The sequence below is a fragment of the Alosa sapidissima genome, chromosome 10 (assembly GCF_018492685.1).
Source record: "Alosa sapidissima isolate fAloSap1 chromosome 10, fAloSap1.pri, whole genome shotgun sequence".
Classification (NCBI taxonomy): domain Eukaryota; kingdom Metazoa; phylum Chordata; class Actinopteri; order Clupeiformes; family Clupeidae; genus Alosa; species Alosa sapidissima.
In genome coordinates, this window is record NC_055966.1 from 15221546 (window position 1) to 15239045 (window position 17500).

Genomic DNA, 17500 nt, shown 5'->3' on the forward strand with positions numbered 1-17500 from the left:
GACGTCACAATCCGCCCCACCATATCATTACAGGCAAATCGTCTTTTGGCCACAACCTTGCGGCAGACAATCAGAGCTGTGAGTGGGGGGAAAAATGACAGGTTTGGCCATGATTTATTCAACAGGACAGCAATTTAAGATGTCTCCTTCAGGCCTGATTTTCATGCAACAAATGGCCACTGCTGTTGTGATTGCTTTTCAATCATCCACGACAAACACTAATTAGATTTTTTGTGTGTGTCTGAATGTGTGTATGTTTGTGTGTGTGTGTGTGTGTGTATGTGTGTGGATGTGGAATAAGAGGTTTTGGTTCCTAAATCCATCCGGTTGCCAGCACACACACAAACAGACACACACACACACACAAACAGACACACACACACACACACAGACACACACAAACAGACACACACACACACACACACACACACACACACATACACGCACACACATACATCCACACACCTCCGCCCAGACTCATTTTACTTGGTCACACCTCTGTTTCTCCAAAGCAGTGGAGGTCTGCTGTGTGTCTCCATTCTAAAGGAGACAGAACCATCCATGGGACCAGTGTCAGAAACAGGCACTTATGTTGTCTTCCTCCAGGCCACAGCAAGACACAATTGCATGCTGGTCTGATCATACAGTAGCTGCCAAATAGTCACTATGCAGGGCCATGCTATTGGCTCTGTAAATTGTCAACACACTTAATGGAAATGGATGATTTCTCACTCTGATTGTTCTGCACTATGATAAATATCAACACTGAGCAGAGCATTAAATCCAACCCCAGTCTCTTACACAGTGGAGTATACAGCCTCTCTCTCTTTTCTTTTTGTGTAAAATCCTTTAAAGCCTTTACCAATGTAAAGTTAAGGCCACCTTGTAGATTCAGTATGCACTTTCATTTGATCTGTAGGTTTATTCTGTCTTGAAATAGCATAATCATGAAATAAAAGACTGTACATTGTGCTAGTGATATACATGGAAAAATGTATTGTTTTCTTGGTTAATAAAAAAATAAAATGTCATGGGCTTTGTCATGGGTATGGATAAGCAGGGACATAACTGTCCATTAGCATTCCTGCATGTACATTAATCCTGGTGTTGCTAGCGTCTCATTCTACTAGTAATGTCCTCTCCCCGCGAGTCTTACGTCTTGCCTTTCGGTGTATTTTTCAGACGGACGCGGCGCTGATGTACGACGCGGTGCACGTGGTGGCGGTGGCCGTGCAACAGTCGCCTCAGATCACCGTAAGCTCACTGCAGTGCAACCGCCACAAGCCCTGGCGCTTCGGAAACCGCTTCATGGCCCTCATCAAGGAGGTACAGTGGCACGCAAGCACACACATGCACACAAGCACATACACACACACACACACACACACACACACACATACACATACACACACACACACACACACACACACACACACACACACACACACACACATGTAGATGCAGAGACACACACACACACACACACTCACATTGTAGTAAGTAGTAAATGAGTGTTCATGGCCAGCCTTATAGATCTAAATGGAGACTGAGAAATGCATAATGTGTGCTTGACAGGCCTTGGCTAAATATTTATGGTGACACAAAAGCAATCGAGCTCAGAGAAACCACGGCGTCCCAGAGGGATCTAGCCAGTGGTGAAATTGTATCTCCTGCCTAATCTATCACTCTGGGCTCCACTAATTTTAGCTCAGGGAGGCATCTAATTATCCTTAGTGACAGCTGAAGAGAGTGTGGAATGGAAGAGTGGAGCACCATTGCCCTTGATCCTGAATATTGTACGACTTTAGTGTTTTGGGGGTTATAGTATCTTGTGTGGTTTGTTGAGTTTGTCATGTGCTATTTGTTTCTGACATTTTAAATATGTACTTGACTTCAGTTCCTGACTCCTGTGAGTACAGTATGTTTGTTGTTTCTCTCTCTATCTCTCTCTCTCTCTCTCATTCTCTCTCTCTTTCTCTCATTCATTATACTCTGACCTGGCTGTCTGTAATATCCTACATCCTACTGAGCAGAAAGCGTCTAACTTATCTTAATCTTTGGTAATTATTCTTCACTGTGCTATTTTCCGAGACAAGAAACGAAAAGAGAGAGAAAAAAAAGAACTGGGACGGCTAATCCGAACTTCGCTGTCACTTATGAGCTGCTTCGGCAGCCTATATTTAGGCGCAGTAAAGCCTCGTGTTTGCTGAGCGAGATATCACAAGTGCCTCGCTAAGTCTCCAACCACAGGAGGAGGTGGGGAGAGAAAAGATGGGGGATTTTGTCACATTAAAGTACAGTCAATGTCGCTCTTTGAACTGTTACACAAGCGATTTTGACTCTCTCTAAGCTGGCAAAGATGTGGGGGAGGTGTTTTCTGTACCTGTCTATGGCATCAGAATTACTTGCAATGCCGTGGGTTTCGTTGTCCGATCACCAGACATCCTGTGGACAAGCGGGCCAGTGTTAAGGTCATCATCTGCCATCACTGAGGAGTGTCGACATACAGCATATTTAGCCTGCACTGAAAGTGGAAAGCGAGGCAACCAGAGGGGAACTGAGGCATGGAGCAGATCCGACCCAGTCTGGGTTGGCACTGGCTAGAACTGAGCCATATGTTCCCTACTATGCACACTCAGGCCCCAAAGAAGCACATTAGAATATGGCTCCATTAGGAATCATGGGACCTGTTTAAGGCTTCATTTAGCGTAGTGGTTAAAGAGCTGGGCTAACGTGCAGTAGCTTGAAAGTTGTGGGTTCAATTCCCGGCTTCCACCGTTATGTCCATGAGCAAGGCACTTAACTCCAAGTTGCTCCAGGGATAATATAATCCCTTGTAATATAGTTGACATATGTAAGTCACTTTGGACAACTAAATCTAAATTGTCTGTTAAATGAATACTTGTAAATGTAAATGTCTAACGTAAGGGCATGACATTGACATGATGACGATTTACAGTCATTGACCTGCATGCTCCTTCCTGACTGTCCGAGTTGACACTGAGGCTGTGGAACTGTGGCCCCCTTTCCAGAAGCGCCTAGACTACAGAGGGACGTGTGCAGCATGGGGGCAGTAACCGCTAGTGTCCAGCAAGGTCAGGCCTCGTCAGAAGGTCGCATTAGCTAGAACCACATCACACGCGGCTGCACAGAGAGGGCCCACGCAGAGAGGAAGTGGATGAGAGGAAGAGAGCGAAGCCGCGTGCTCGGGCGAGGGAGCTGCATTCCGAGTGGCTGTAGGATCTCAGCACGCCTGCCTTGGCGTGATCAAAGGCATCATGTTGTTATCGTCGAGACTGTGCTCATGTGTGCATAATTAGCCTTAGAAAGGGCTATTGTTCCTAGTGTAGTGGCATTCATAAACACTGACTTGCCATGATAGCAAACAAAAGAGGGGGTGACACTAATATGGCACACAAAGGGTGGGAAGTTCAATTGATTAAACATATTTTTTTATTTTGACAAGCCTGTGTTTTTGTGTGGGAGATAGAGAGAGAGAGGATGTGGGGAAAATCATAAAAGATAGTGAGAAGAGAGAAAGAAAGAGATGTAAATTGGCTAAGCCACAGAAGCCCATGTCCACACAGGCACAGTGCTCTTGAAGAGGACATGTTTTATGTATCATGGCCGTGCCTTCCCTGATCCACCTCAACAAGTAAGGCCTCCCTCGCTTGCTCACCACAGAGAAGCATTGTGGCCCTGGATGTGAGTGCATGTGTCTCTCTCTTGCTCTCTCTCTCTCTCTCTCTCTCTCTCTCTCGCTCTGTGTGTGTGTGTTTGTGTGTATTTGTTCATGTGACCCACATGAAGGTGAACTCCTTAATTCCTTTGAATAATGAATCGGCGGGCTTTGCCAGGAATGGATTAATTTGTGCTGGCCGGACAGGCGCCTCCAGGTTGTGATGCGTGTGTGTGTGTGTGTGTGTGTGTGTGTGTGTGTGTGTGTTTGCACACCTTTAGGCCCACTGGGACGGCTTGACCGGGAGGATTAACTTCAACAAAACCAATGGCTTGAGGACAGACTTCGACCTCGACGTCATCAGCTTAAAGGAGGAAGGCCTTGAGAAGGTATTTGTGTTGGTGTGTGCGTGCGTGTGTGTGTGTGTCTGTCTGTCTGTTTGGTGGGTGTGGGGGGAGTGTGAGTTAAGGTGCATAGTGTAGCATAACTGTGCTGATTATGTTAAGTTATGGTATGTGTCATAGATGGATAGATGTCAGCACTGAATGTATAATGTACATATGTTATACAGCAGGAGATGGAATTGTGTCAGCATCAAAAGTCTAACATACACACACATATACACACACACACACATATACACACATACACATACACACACACACACACACACACACACACACACACACACACACACACACATATATACACACGCACACACACACACACACACACACACACACACACACACACACACACATGCACACACACACACACACACACACACACAGGTCTTGCGGCATGCCTCTCAGCAGCCTGTGACCCCTCTCATTCCACTGGTAGTGTGTGTGCGTCTCTCTGTGTGTGTGAGTGTATGCGTGTGTGTGTGTGTGTGTGTGTGTGTGTGTGTGTGTGTGTGTGTGTGTTATCACCTCCATAAATAATTTAGTCCATTAATAAAACCCCCCCTTCTGAGGCCCTCTAGCTTCATGAAGACTGAATTAAAGAGTTCATTTGCAATTCCGAGCGAAGGGGCTGAGGCGCTTTTTGAAGGCATCTCAAGCACTTTGTTTTGAGCCCCTCTTATTGATGCTGAGTCGCCCCCTCCCCCGGGGGCTTGATCTCTATGGCCTGCACCACCTACGCCAAGGGGCCCCAGGGGAGAAAGAGAGACAACAGGAGAGGCCACGCATGCACGCAAATGGTGGCGCTTACACCTCTCATCGTAACGCCACCCTCCTCTTCCTCCTCCTCCTCTACCTCTTAATGATTTTCACACTTAAACACGCACACACACACACACACACACACACACACACACATGCACAGGTACACACACACACACTCTTAGGCACGTTCATATGAGCGCATTGATTCGCTCGAAAAATGCTTACATGTGATACATGTGTGCGCACACTTGGATGTACTACTACATATTAAAAAAATATCACACTTCAACTCTGACATCATTTCCTTCAGTGGTATAGACCGCTGGCACAGTCTCTGAGTTCACACTGCAGTCAAAGCGCCTCCTCAGGGTGTCTCTTTGTAAAACGGGTGAACTCTGCAGATAGTTAGACATGGCTAGGAGGGTCTTTGGGAATATTAGGCTTTTAAAATACATTTCTCTAACCTTAAATGGATAATTAGGGGTAATTTTATTCAATAGAACAGTGCCTGAATGAACTATTAGGTTACTCAGTAATATTGCTCATACATGGTAATGTGTAAGTGTTGAGAAATGTCTATCAAATACCTGCCGCTAATTTAAAAATACTGAAACCTTTGTTTGTGTGTGTGTGTGTGTGTGTTTGGGTGTGTATGTACAGTAAGTCTTATACTGTATGACTAAGTTAATGTCTATTACAAACTAAGGTTGCTTTGACACTCTCGAGATATAAAGTTAATATTCGTATGACAGCTCTCCTGATTATTAATAGCTTTTTAGAATATAACATAGGGCTTAAAGGCATGTAAGGCTAAAAGCTCCTTTGACCATTGCCAATTAAATTTAATTGACGGCCATTCCTAACATGCTTTTAATAGATCAGGGTTCACATATACATGTAGAGGTTTTATTGTGCCTTTCTGGTATGCCAGATCTCCATAAGGCCTATGATGTGACTTAACTTGCCACTTGGATTTGACTGTACTTTTGCACCTAGTAGTGATGATATAGTTTTATCAGCAGCTGAATCATTGCCTTGAGTTTTCAGTGCGGTTTGTTGGTCTGATTGTTGGTGAGCAGAATAAGCATTGCTGACCCTACTGGGTGTATGTGAAGCTTGGTGGAAAGGTGTTGCATGGAGCTGTGTAAGAAACCGTTCAATTTTGGAGTGGATCTAAATCACAGGGTGTTTCACTTTTACTAAGTTGGCGTAAAAGGGCATTTGGCCTTGCACTCTCAGAGTGCCCTTCTGGTTCTGTAATGGTTTAAAAAATAGCAAAATGAAATATTGGTCACACTTTACTTGGATAGTCCGTCCACAGACTACAGATGCTCCGAATATCAACAAACTACCTGTTGCCACTCTGTTAACTACGATTTATGGTGAAGGTTGAGGTTAAGGGTTGGATGTGGCTACGTTGTTTACTAATTGTTCAACAACAATTTTACATACTGAACCTGAATCTTTACAGTTGATTTTGGTCTCTGAGGGCAAAAAGTGTTACCAAAATATTTTCTCACAGAAAGTCTACAGTACATTCAGTTATGTCTTGGTCCTTACAGTTGTTTATGGTGTGTCTTCTTCTAGATTGGTACGTGGGATCCTTCCAGTGGGCTGAACATGACTGAAAATCAGAAGGGAAAATCCACAAACGTCACAGACTCTTTATCCAATCGCTCCCTGGTCGTCTCCACCATACTGGTAAAGAACCTCTCCTCTCTCCTCTCAGCATTTTGCTACCACCATCATTTGTAAACACAACATTTTATCTACACCATCTTAGTGAAGACACACTCCTTATTCCTAACATATTCTTACTGACAGGATCCTGGTTATTCAGTGAATAGTTTATGTAACCAGTCTCTCTAGCCCTCAGAAGCAAAGCTAAATAAATGTGTTAGCAACACATAATCAAACAACTGCTACAATATCTATTTGTTTTACAGCCGATAATCACCTTTTTAGGGTTTATTTAATACTGAACACAGTCAGAGTTGCCATTGTGAAATGTGCCAGCATCTCACATCCCAGAAATGGATGAAAACTCTCGCTGCAGGGGTTTAGCCCACTGTCACCCTGCTAATATTACTGTTCCCTCACCTCGCAAAGGCCAGGTCACGGAGGCTTTACAGATAAACTGGAAAGCCGGCGGGAAAATGTTTCCCTTTTTTTTCCCCTCCCCAGCCCGCTACTAAAATTATTTTTTGTTTTTATGAGATCATTCCAGTGGCCTGAGGGTATAGATTGCTATTATTATAGAGTCATGAGAATAAAGACATGCGTCATCCAGCAGCACGCCACAGGCCACTCACCCGTCCCTCGGCTCATTTCATTCAGACGGACGAAGCCCACCACCGCGCTCCACCACAAGACCTCAGAGGTGGATTTCAGCCGCACTGGCTTTCCTGGCAAATACTCATAATCAGAGAGCTGTGGCAGAATTACAATAACTGCTTTTATTTCTGTGATTTGAAATGGCTCTTCTGACCACAATACATTTGGTTTCTAAACTGGCTTCCATTTTCGTTGCACCTGCTGTGGGAATAAATGTTGTGCAGGTGTGTTAGTTGTCAGCGGGCACGTTTACCTGCGGAGACGGGCGCTAGCCCTCAGCAAGTAACGTAAGTGCAGCTCATGCCAGCTCGGGAAACATGGCCTCTCGAGACACCGTGAAGTGGCAGCCAGGAAAGTGCTACAACACACGCACTTAGAACTCTGTATCAGTTCCAGCCTACACAACATGGGGGGGTTGGGGGGGTCACTCCATGCTACATATATTTTCTTTTTTTGTACCTTTGCCAATCACACCCCTGATATCCCTATTTGTATGTTTGTTTGTTACCACCCAATAAGATTTATATCATATAAGCAGCCATATTTTTCTCGTTCTTTCAAACTCAACAACAACAATAAACAATATTTGTGAAGAATTTAAAGGTCTTATGCCAATTATGGTAGAATAATGCTTGTGACATGGTCTGTTGTCTAAATGTCCCCTCAGGATCAATAGTATTTATCTAAGTTTCACTTCACAGCTGAAGAAGAACTCAGTCTTTGCTGTTTGCGTAACTGCAGTTAGAGGAAAAAATAGTTGTTTTCCCCCTTCCTCCAAAAGTCATACTGCAGAGAATGAGTCACACAGCCAGACCAAGCGGGTGCCAGAATTAAGAAAAAGTGAGCCATCGCACTATATGTACACAACTGAACCACACCATTATCCACCTTCAATTTCTCTTATTCTCTGCACAGCTGCTCCACACACAAGCCGCCACTATTAGCTCAGCTTTTAGGCAGCTGTAATTGTCTGTCGCTGGTGAGTCATGTTGCATATGTGGAGGGCCCCGAGCTCTTAAGAAGCGCTCTGAGCTCGGTAGACTCAGGAGACCAGAGGTTGTTACTTTTTGGAACTTCTGGACCCCCTGTGTCAATCACTCTGCTCGCATTCCATTATCTTTGTCACTCAACTGCTCGCAAGTGGTGAAAAGTTTTTAGAGGTACTTTGACACGGCAATGCAAAAATCATTATGAAAAGTTATTATAAAAGTTAAGATATGTGGACTTCCTTACTTTCTTCACTCTGATGAAACCTGTCCTCTGCAGAGGAGTTTTGGCAGCAATATAGTCAGAAACACATGCGCTTTTCTTGAAGACGTCAGAGACACATCGAATTTCCATGTGGTTACATCAGTGCTGCAACTGAAGATTCCATTAGGCGTCTGAGCCACATTACAGGGGGTTCAAGGGCCTCTTGCTGTCTGGCTGCTGATGGATGGCGCAAAGACTGAAGTCAGAACTACAAAGAGGTCCCCGTACCAACCGTCCGTCACCGTGGAGATAGAAGGGTGCGGGGAGATGAGCTTTCAGAACAGATGATGCATATGCAGTGATTCCTCCAGCATCCCAGAATGCTGTTTGGGAAGGTTGTGTACCCCCTCCAACCCCCAAACCCCCCCCCCCCACCCCCCCACACACACACACCCCTTTCCTCTGCATGTGGAAGGAAGGGCTTCTTTTTTCCCTTTCTTCTTTTAAAAATATCGAAAAACAAACAAACAAACAAAAAAAACCAGAGTATCATTGCTTGAATAAAGTAGGAGGGCGATGCATTGGCACGGGAGTCAGAGCCCACCCACTCTTCTTCACAGGCGTGCAGCAGTCACAGTCCCCCGGTGGGAGTTGCCAATCAGAGCGGCGCCGGTGAAAAATTCTGTATTCTGAGCATGAGAAACAATTAATTAAAGTTGAATTCGATATAAGAGGTTTATTTAGTCCCCTCCCCGCTCCATCTATCCGTCTCCGATCAGAATGAATTAAGCGGTACAAATCCTCGCTCTCGCAGCCTGCCGACCCAGGATCAAAGGTGCCACAAATGAGAGAAGAGGCAGCGAGCGTGGAGAGAGAGAGAGAGAGAGAGAGAGAGAGAGAGAGAGAGAGAGAGAGAGAGAGAGAGAGAGAGAGAGAGAGAGCAATGGAGGGAGACAGAGAGGCGGCGATGAAAGTCAGACTTCACATGACATTTTAATGTGCTCAGGTTTGTTTCTGGAGCACCCCATTGTTCCGAAGGTTTTTTTTTTTGTGTGAAAGCGTTTTTAATGGGTCGTCGCAAGCAAAAGCAAACATTCCCCTGTTCAACTTTTCAAATAGAGGAGCGAGGAAGAAAGGGAGCAGCGCTGTGGTCTGGGGAAAAGAAAGATCAGAAGAGAGAATTCAATGGATTCAGAGTTCAAAACAGCTGCAAGAGAAAGAGAGGAAGGTGTGATAGAGAGACATACTGTATCATAGTCATACCGGCTGTGTTGCGAGGTGGTGCCAGACGGGATTTCGGTTCACAGGAATCTTCTTGTTCATCCTGGCCTATAGATGACCACCTTGGGTTTGAGTTTGAGTTCATTACAGAGTCCGTTCTCACATGGTTAGAGGGAAACATGAAACCCTTTAACAGTACCACTCGCTTTTACAGATATAATTCGTTTCAGGTGATTACCAAAACCTTTATAGTTCAAAAAGGCCATTCAGTGCTCAATCAGTGCTCCTCTGTAAAAGAGCACTGAATTTATCAGTGCTCAGTTTATCAGTTCACTATCATTTGAATAGTTTCATTATTATGCTCCAGGACCCTTCATAGGACCCTATTCCATATAAACCACTGCACAAGTACATCCCTCAGCCATATATGTGTTTCCTTATGACATCAAGTGTCTGGAAATGCACTCCCTATTACAGCCGTGGATGGGAGTTGATGAAAATGAATAATTAAGAGCAGTTCAAAGCAAGCTGTTACATTTGTTCTCAAAGAGTCACGGCATAGTGTTTGTTTGAAACCATTTAGTATTACTGTAGGTGCCTTTCAGCAGCCCGGATGCCTTTTAGGTTTTATTGAATTTGGTTTACTGGGCTAGGTGGTCATATTTTCCAGCATTGCTGTATCTGATATTCTGTATGGGAGTAAGCTTCAAATGATGAAGCTTCAGTGTCTCTGTGTGTGTGTGTGTGTGTGTGTGTGTGTGTGTGTGTGTGTGTGTGTGTGTGTGTGTGTGTGTTTGACAACATCCCTACATCATTATGTTGCTAGGAGCCTGCTGGAAAGAGAAAGCTCCAGAAAGGTACAAGAAGGGGCCAAAGAAATGCTTCATTAACCCCTTTCAAAACTGAACCTACGGCTAAGTTATCTTTCAGAGCGCAGGGGTATGTTGTGTTAAACCACACAACAGCATTTGCAAATATCTGTCTTCTAATTATTGGCATTAATCATCAACATTAGGAATGAGTCTGTTGGCTGCCTCTGGGCCAAAAGGCATGCAGATGCCACTGTGGGTGGGTGAATCAGTTGTCAATCATTAGTAATGTGTGTGTGTGTGTGTAATAGGCCTCCTGGCTGTTTGCGGTAATTGCAGTATTTCAGTGTTGAAAGCAGGTTGAAGGTTATGAGTGGCTAATAGCTTGAAAAACCCCAGAATTCCTTTCCGCCGAGTTTCAGCAGACCTGCAGCACACCCACACTAACACATTTAAATTGAAAGTCATGGATTGAGGAGCATTCAATGAAAAACAGACAAAAAGAACCCCAGCAACAGAAACTCCAGAGTTGTGTGGGTTTAGGTTTTTCTTTTCTGCACTGATATCACAGGTATCATTAATACACATAACCACCGTGTAAGGTTAGACCATAGAGTCATCTTCATGTCATTAATTCTATACTTTCTCTATGTATGACATTAAACATGCATTCTATTATCTATATGTTATGCTACAACACCCCTCCCCTACCCCCCTACCATAGTACTCAAGAGTGCAATCTTGTTAAGGGGTACTAGAATTGTGAAATCATGCTCTCATGCGACCTCTACTGCACACACACACACACACACACACACACACACACACACACACACACACACACACACACACACACATACAGTATGTATGTATGTATGTATATATCCATCTATCTGTCTACCTATCTATCTGTCTATCTATCTATCCATCTATCTATCTATCTATCTATCTATCTAATAGTGATACTTCTCTCTCTATCTGTGCACTACTTGTTATGGCGATCCATCCATCCGTTTGTTCGTTATTGCAGGTTTTGCTTACAGCTGTGGGATGTAGAGCTCAGTGAGGGGTTGCACACTTTGATCACATCTGACATCTGAACCCTCCATCTGCGCCAGCACACGTCCATATGCCCAGCACTGCTGAGCGCTGGAGCCCGTGGCACTCTCACTGTGGGGGAAGAAAGAGGGGGCAATGGAGCCAGTACGGAAGTCTCTCTCTCTCTCTCTCTCTCTCTCATTCTTTCTCTCTCACACTCTTACTCTCTCTCTCTATCTCTCTCTCTCTCTCTTGCTCTCTCACTCTCTCTCACTCTCTCTCTCGCTCTCTCTCACTCTCTCTTTCTCTCTCTCTCACTCTCTCTCTCTCTCTCTCTCTCTCTCTCTCTCTCTCTCTCTCTCTCTCTCTATTTTATTTGAGCAAATCCCCTCTCTCACTTTCTAAGAAATAACAGCTTGCTTCAACATTATTTAGCATCCCTGGCATGCTGACTACTAGCAGGTCCTATTTGTCCTAATTATGTGATGTCCTGGTCTGGTCTTCCTAACATCCCTCTAGTTCTGTCGGTCAGGGAGAATAGCATGGCAGAAATCAGCTGGCTTTGATTGGGCCTTGCCTCGGTCAGTCTAGATGTGGCACATATCTGATACCAGTATGATCTGGATCTGGTATAGACCTGGCACAGTGACAGAGACAGAACCTGACCTTTTCCCAAACCTGTCTCTCAGAAAGAGTAAAGATGAGAGGCGAATGATGGAGGACAGGAGTTTCAGCTGTGAGTGCTAATAGCCAAGCGAAAGGGTGGGTGGTGGTAGCATGGTGGCTGTGGATCTGGGCTACCTTGCAGTAGCCAGACAAGTTGTGGGTTCCAGTCCCAACTGCCACCATCATGCCCTTGAGCAAGGCACCTAACCACTGGTTAGCACTCTGGACTTGTAACCGGAGAGTTGCCGGTTCGAGCCCCGACCAGTGGACCGCGGCTGAAGTGCCCTTGAGCAAGGCACCTAACCCCTCACTGCTCCCCGAGCGCCCCTGTTGTAGCAGGCAGCTCACTGCGCCGGGATTAGTGTGTGCTTCACCTCACTGTGTGTTCACTGTGTGCTGTTTGTGTTTCACTAATTCACCGAATGGGTTAAATGCAGAGACCAAATTTCCCTCACGGGATCAAAAAAGTATATATACTTATACTTATACTTATATACTTAACCCTGAGTTGCTCTGGGGTGACTGGCCCTTCTCATAATTGACATATATAAGTCGCTTTGGATAAAAGCATCAGCCAAATGGAGGAAAATGGTGAGAGGAGCTAACAGAGGCAGTATACTCCCTCCAGCAAGTCACGAGTGATCTTTTTCCTCTGCAGTGCAGGGGAAGTGATCCATAGGCCATATGCATTGCATTGATTGGCCAGACTTAATCATATCCTTTTGTTTTTATTAGTCAGTCAAATAATACTTTTCCCATGGTACATTCCAATGTGTTGGATCTCATAACTCTCATATCTTGCTAAATCAAACAAAGCTAAGAAGCTCAGGCCAAGGTGCTCTTTCATTTTCCCATGGTTACCGAGCAAAAGAGGAAGATAGCATCGACTTCCCTGTGTATCCAATTTCAGAGGAGCCGTCTCAACAGCATCCGACACCGTGTCCAAACACCGCTCGCCTCTCACCGTCTCACTCACATCCAGGAAAGCCCCCGCTGTGGTGTTTGTTACCATGGTGACACACACCACACACACACACACACACACACGCACACACATGCACAGAGAGAGAGAGAGAGAGAGAGAGAGCATAAGCCACACACACATATTAACACAAGCACATACACATGCACACACACACACACACACACACACACACACACACACACACACATGCACAGAGAGAGAGAGAGAGAGAGAGCATAAGCCACACACACATATTAACACAAGCACATACACATGCACACACACACACACACACACACACACACACACACACACTGTTCCCAGACGCATCTCTGTGCTCAGCAGGGCTCTTTGCTCTTTGAGTTTGCGTTATATTATAAGATATCTCGCACTGTCAGGCCAGCCTGTCCCCAGTAGCTATTAGTAGTGATGTAACGGTTGATACAGAGGCTCCGAAGCGTGTGTTGAGAACGTCAAGCCATTCCCAGCAAAGCCCCATATCGAGGCTTGAGTTGTATTGGTAATTTGACGTCAGACGTGATGTTCGAAGCCTCGTTTGGCTCCACTGCTTCGAGTTGTGGTTCACTTTAGGCAGGACGCTTCGACTATAAAGATGCCCCATACTCGGATACGTAGCCTACTCGCAGGTAGTTGTCAGTCGTTGGTCTCTGTTTATCAAAAATACTACCCAGGTACCAAAGCACTTTCACTGCCCTCTGTTCTTCAAACACACTCAGTTACAAAAACACTTTGCTCTCTTCTGTGTAATTTTACCCAACGTTAGCCTACAATTTAATACAGATTGGTAATCGTTAGCGTTAGGTTAGGGATCTCGCAACCTGGGTTCGATCCTTATCTCGAGTTTCATGAATTTTCACAGGTCGCCTAGCTAGCCTACTACTTTGTTAGGCTACAAAGAGGAAATATTCAATACGGGAATCGCTTGTATTCCCCAATGCCTGTACTTATGAATATATCAAGCATTTGCGGACCAAATGGCACTTTTTGTATAGCTTTTGTGTTAGGAATTTTTATGTGTTGTATTTTTATTGACCAGTTGGTGTCCTAGGGTGCATTCGAAGCCTCGAGAAATGAACCACTTTTCAACACATTTGGCTGGAAAGCTTCAAGGTTTCAAGAAGCTTCATCTCGCCATCACTAGCTATTAGTGAACAACAACTAGTATTAAAAGCTTGAAAAGGGTTTTAGGAGTAGCCCTGCTTTTAAAAGCCTTGTCTTACTCTCAAACGGAGTGGTGGTCTATTATCTGCAGGATGTGGAGTTGAGCATGTTTCAGTGTGGTTAAATGAAATGGCATGCTTTGAACAGTGTGTCTGAATGAAAAAGGAAAACTCTTATCCATAATTTACCCCGGTTAAATATAGCCGCAATTAGTTACACTTTCTGTCAGGAGAAAGGAGTGCAGTGGAGAAGAACGCATAATTGGGTCTCGCACACAACGCAGGGACGCCTTTTCATTGACAGACTGTTGAGCAAGGGATGAAAATCTGGCTGTGTGGCTTTGTTTGGCGTACGGTTTAGTTCTCTATGTCCGTCTCTCTCTCTCTATCTCTCTATCTCTGCCTCTGCCTCTTCTTCTTCTTCTAATAGCTGACAGGCACATGCCTACACATTTGCACACGAGTCACCATGCAACCTAAACACTCTCACGCACACTCACACACACACACACACACACACACATGCATTATGCATTTCACTTCTTCTACTCAATTCTTTTCCGAAGAGCAGATGGAAGCTGCTGTCTGTCTGCGGTCATGCTGCATCCTGGTGAAAGCAGGCTGTGCTTCCTTGGCTAATTTGGGGGAGTAAGTGCGTGAGAGTGTGGGAGGGCAGGTGGGTGGAGAGTGCTTATCTTTGGTTGGACAAGGGCCATGGATATGATACACCACCCCTGAATCAAACCACTCACTGGTGTGTGTGTGTGTGTGTATTTGGGGTGAAGTGAAATCACATGCATTCCCAATGCCAAAGCCAAACACTGATGCATCCTCCCCTCCCTCTCTCTCTCTCTCTCTCTCTCTCTCTCTCTCTCTCTCTCTCTCTCTCTCTCTCTCTCTCTCTCTCTCTCTGTCACACGGGGATTCTTGTCATCCTTAACTTGCAGGAAAGCAGTGCTACAATCCCCTCAGCACTGCCCCACTGACACACACACACAAACACACACACAGGGGCGCCATGGGAGGATGTTCCAATGCTATCCACTCGGACTCTTTTCATGTGGTTTCACTGGCCACTTCCTTTAGATGTGACACATTTTCTTTTGTAGTGTGGATTTCTGTGAAAGAGAGAGAGAGAGGGAGGGAGGGAGAGAGGGAGGGAGAGAGAGAGAGAGAGATGGAGCCCTGGTAATCTGCTCAGCTGTGTGCCGCGTAGCGAGCGGTTCAGTCGGCCCTCATGCCACGCTGGCAGGCTATCGCTTCATCTGATCTTATTTACAAAGCATCCGCTGGCCAGACAGAGGAGCCTGTCCACCACCGGGCCCTCTGCTGCCAGTCCTCCACTGAGTCCAAGCCCAGGGGAGCCCTGCGCCGTGGCCAGCAGATACGGACACACAGGGATTATCTCTTATTATTATGGTCTTGCATCACTCAGCACTTCAGCACTTCACACATCCTTTGGACTGGCTGGATGTTTTTGTGTGTGTGTGTGTCTACAGTAGGAGTGAGTCAGTGAGTCAGTGACTCACTGTGTGTGTGTGTGTGTGTGTGTGTGTGTTTGTGTGTGTGTGTTTGTGTGAATCCCTTTTTATCAAAGCATGGAATCCTCCCTGCAGACACACACACAAACACACACACATACACACACATGGACCCAGGCACACACACACACACACACACACACAGAGGTGTCTTGCCAGAGAAGGTGTCTGTAGGGGTGTGCAGGCCTCAAAAGCTTGTCATCTCCCACCTCCTGAGAACTCGACACCAGACATTATACAGTGGTATCTCACTATCGCTGACTTGTCTCTTTCATCTCTTCCATCATTCACTCTCTGTCTCTTTCCATCCCTCTCTCACTCCTTCTCTGTCTCTCTCTCTCTTACTCTGTCTCTTTCTCCACTCCTCTTTCTCTCTATATATCTGTCCCTCCATCTCTCTTTCTCTCTGTCTCCATCCCTATGGCAGGAGGAGCCCTACGTTATGTTCAAGAAGTCCGACAAGCCACTGTACGGGAACGACCGCTTTGAGGGCTACTGCATCGACCTGCTCCGCGAGCTGTCGATCATCTTGGGCTTCACCTACGAGGTGCGCCTAGTGGAGGACGGCAAGTACGGTGGCCAGGACGAGACCACCGGCCAGTGGAACGGCATGGTCCGCGAGCTCATTGACCACGTGAGTCATTGAAACGACTGTGGTGTGGCAACATGTAGATGTGTTAAAATGTTAATTAAATGCAAAGGTTTGGGAGTTTTGACCATAATGTCTTCCTGAGATGGACATACTGAGCTGTGAAAGCTGATTCCCCGCACAGAGGAGAATGTCAGGCGCAGAGATTTCTAAAAGGCTATCAAAATGAAAGAAAAACTTAGTCGTAATGAATGAGTTTCATAATTAGCATTTCAACTTTCAATTACAGTAATATGTCATTTAAATCAGTGCTGTGAGTACTCTGGAAGGATTCAAGCAGTAATTGCGCACACATGTGTGTATGTGTGTGTACATTTCTCATATGTTGTTTAATTTAATGCATTGTTTCTGTACTGACTACAGCAACGGAGGAAAAAAATAGCTTTCTGGGGATGTGTGTGAGGGTGTGATTATGGGCTTTTGTGTGTGTGTGTCTGGAGGTGTGTGGAGGTAGGTAGTATAATACAGCTCTTCGGTGGAGCTAGAGACTGGATGAATTGAAGAACTGAAGCATAACTCTTATTCTCTATAGAGCTTGTTAAAACACACACACACACACAATGCACTCAGTCTTGTAAGCTTCACAAGATAACACCCCTACAGTAAAAATTGTGTCCAGACAGAAAAAAGGTCTTGCTCACCCAATTTTCAATAACTGACCCCATCCGGTTGTTAAGTCCGACATCACGGGTCCACCAGCTTTTTCATCAAAAAAACATTTACTAGCGCAACCAGACGGTTTTCACAACTTGTAAATCGTGTCAACATCACCTCCTTTTTAGTAAGAGTAAAAGAAAATTGCTTAACTTTAACAGAATAATTACTGTAGCTGTGCAGCCAGATGATACAATCAAGGGTAACATCCAGGCTTCTAAAATACGATTTTATTAGACTGAGGAAACAAGTTACTAGTAGGATGACAATTTTCTTAAAGGCTACTCTGAATAGCGTAAAAAATAGTTTATTTGACTGTCTATGGAGAAAAATGAGCAGCTCTGAGAGCCGTTGGACCCGGAAAAATATTTATTATCCTATTATTGCATCATCACTTAATAACC

At 45.1% G+C, this 17500-nt stretch overlaps 1 protein-coding gene across 1 annotated transcript in view; it reads left to right on the forward strand.

Moving 5' to 3' along the window:
- Nucleotides 1-17500, forward strand: part of grik2 (glutamate receptor, ionotropic, kainate 2) — a 169963-nt gene that overhangs the window by 107060 nt on the left and 45403 nt on the right. The window contains 4 exon segments of the mRNA XM_042107244.1: nucleotides 1183-1326; nucleotides 3961-4068; nucleotides 6436-6549; nucleotides 16221-16427. Of these exon segments, the coding sequence (XP_041963178.1) occupies nucleotides 1183-1326; nucleotides 3961-4068; nucleotides 6436-6549; nucleotides 16221-16427 (573 nt within the window).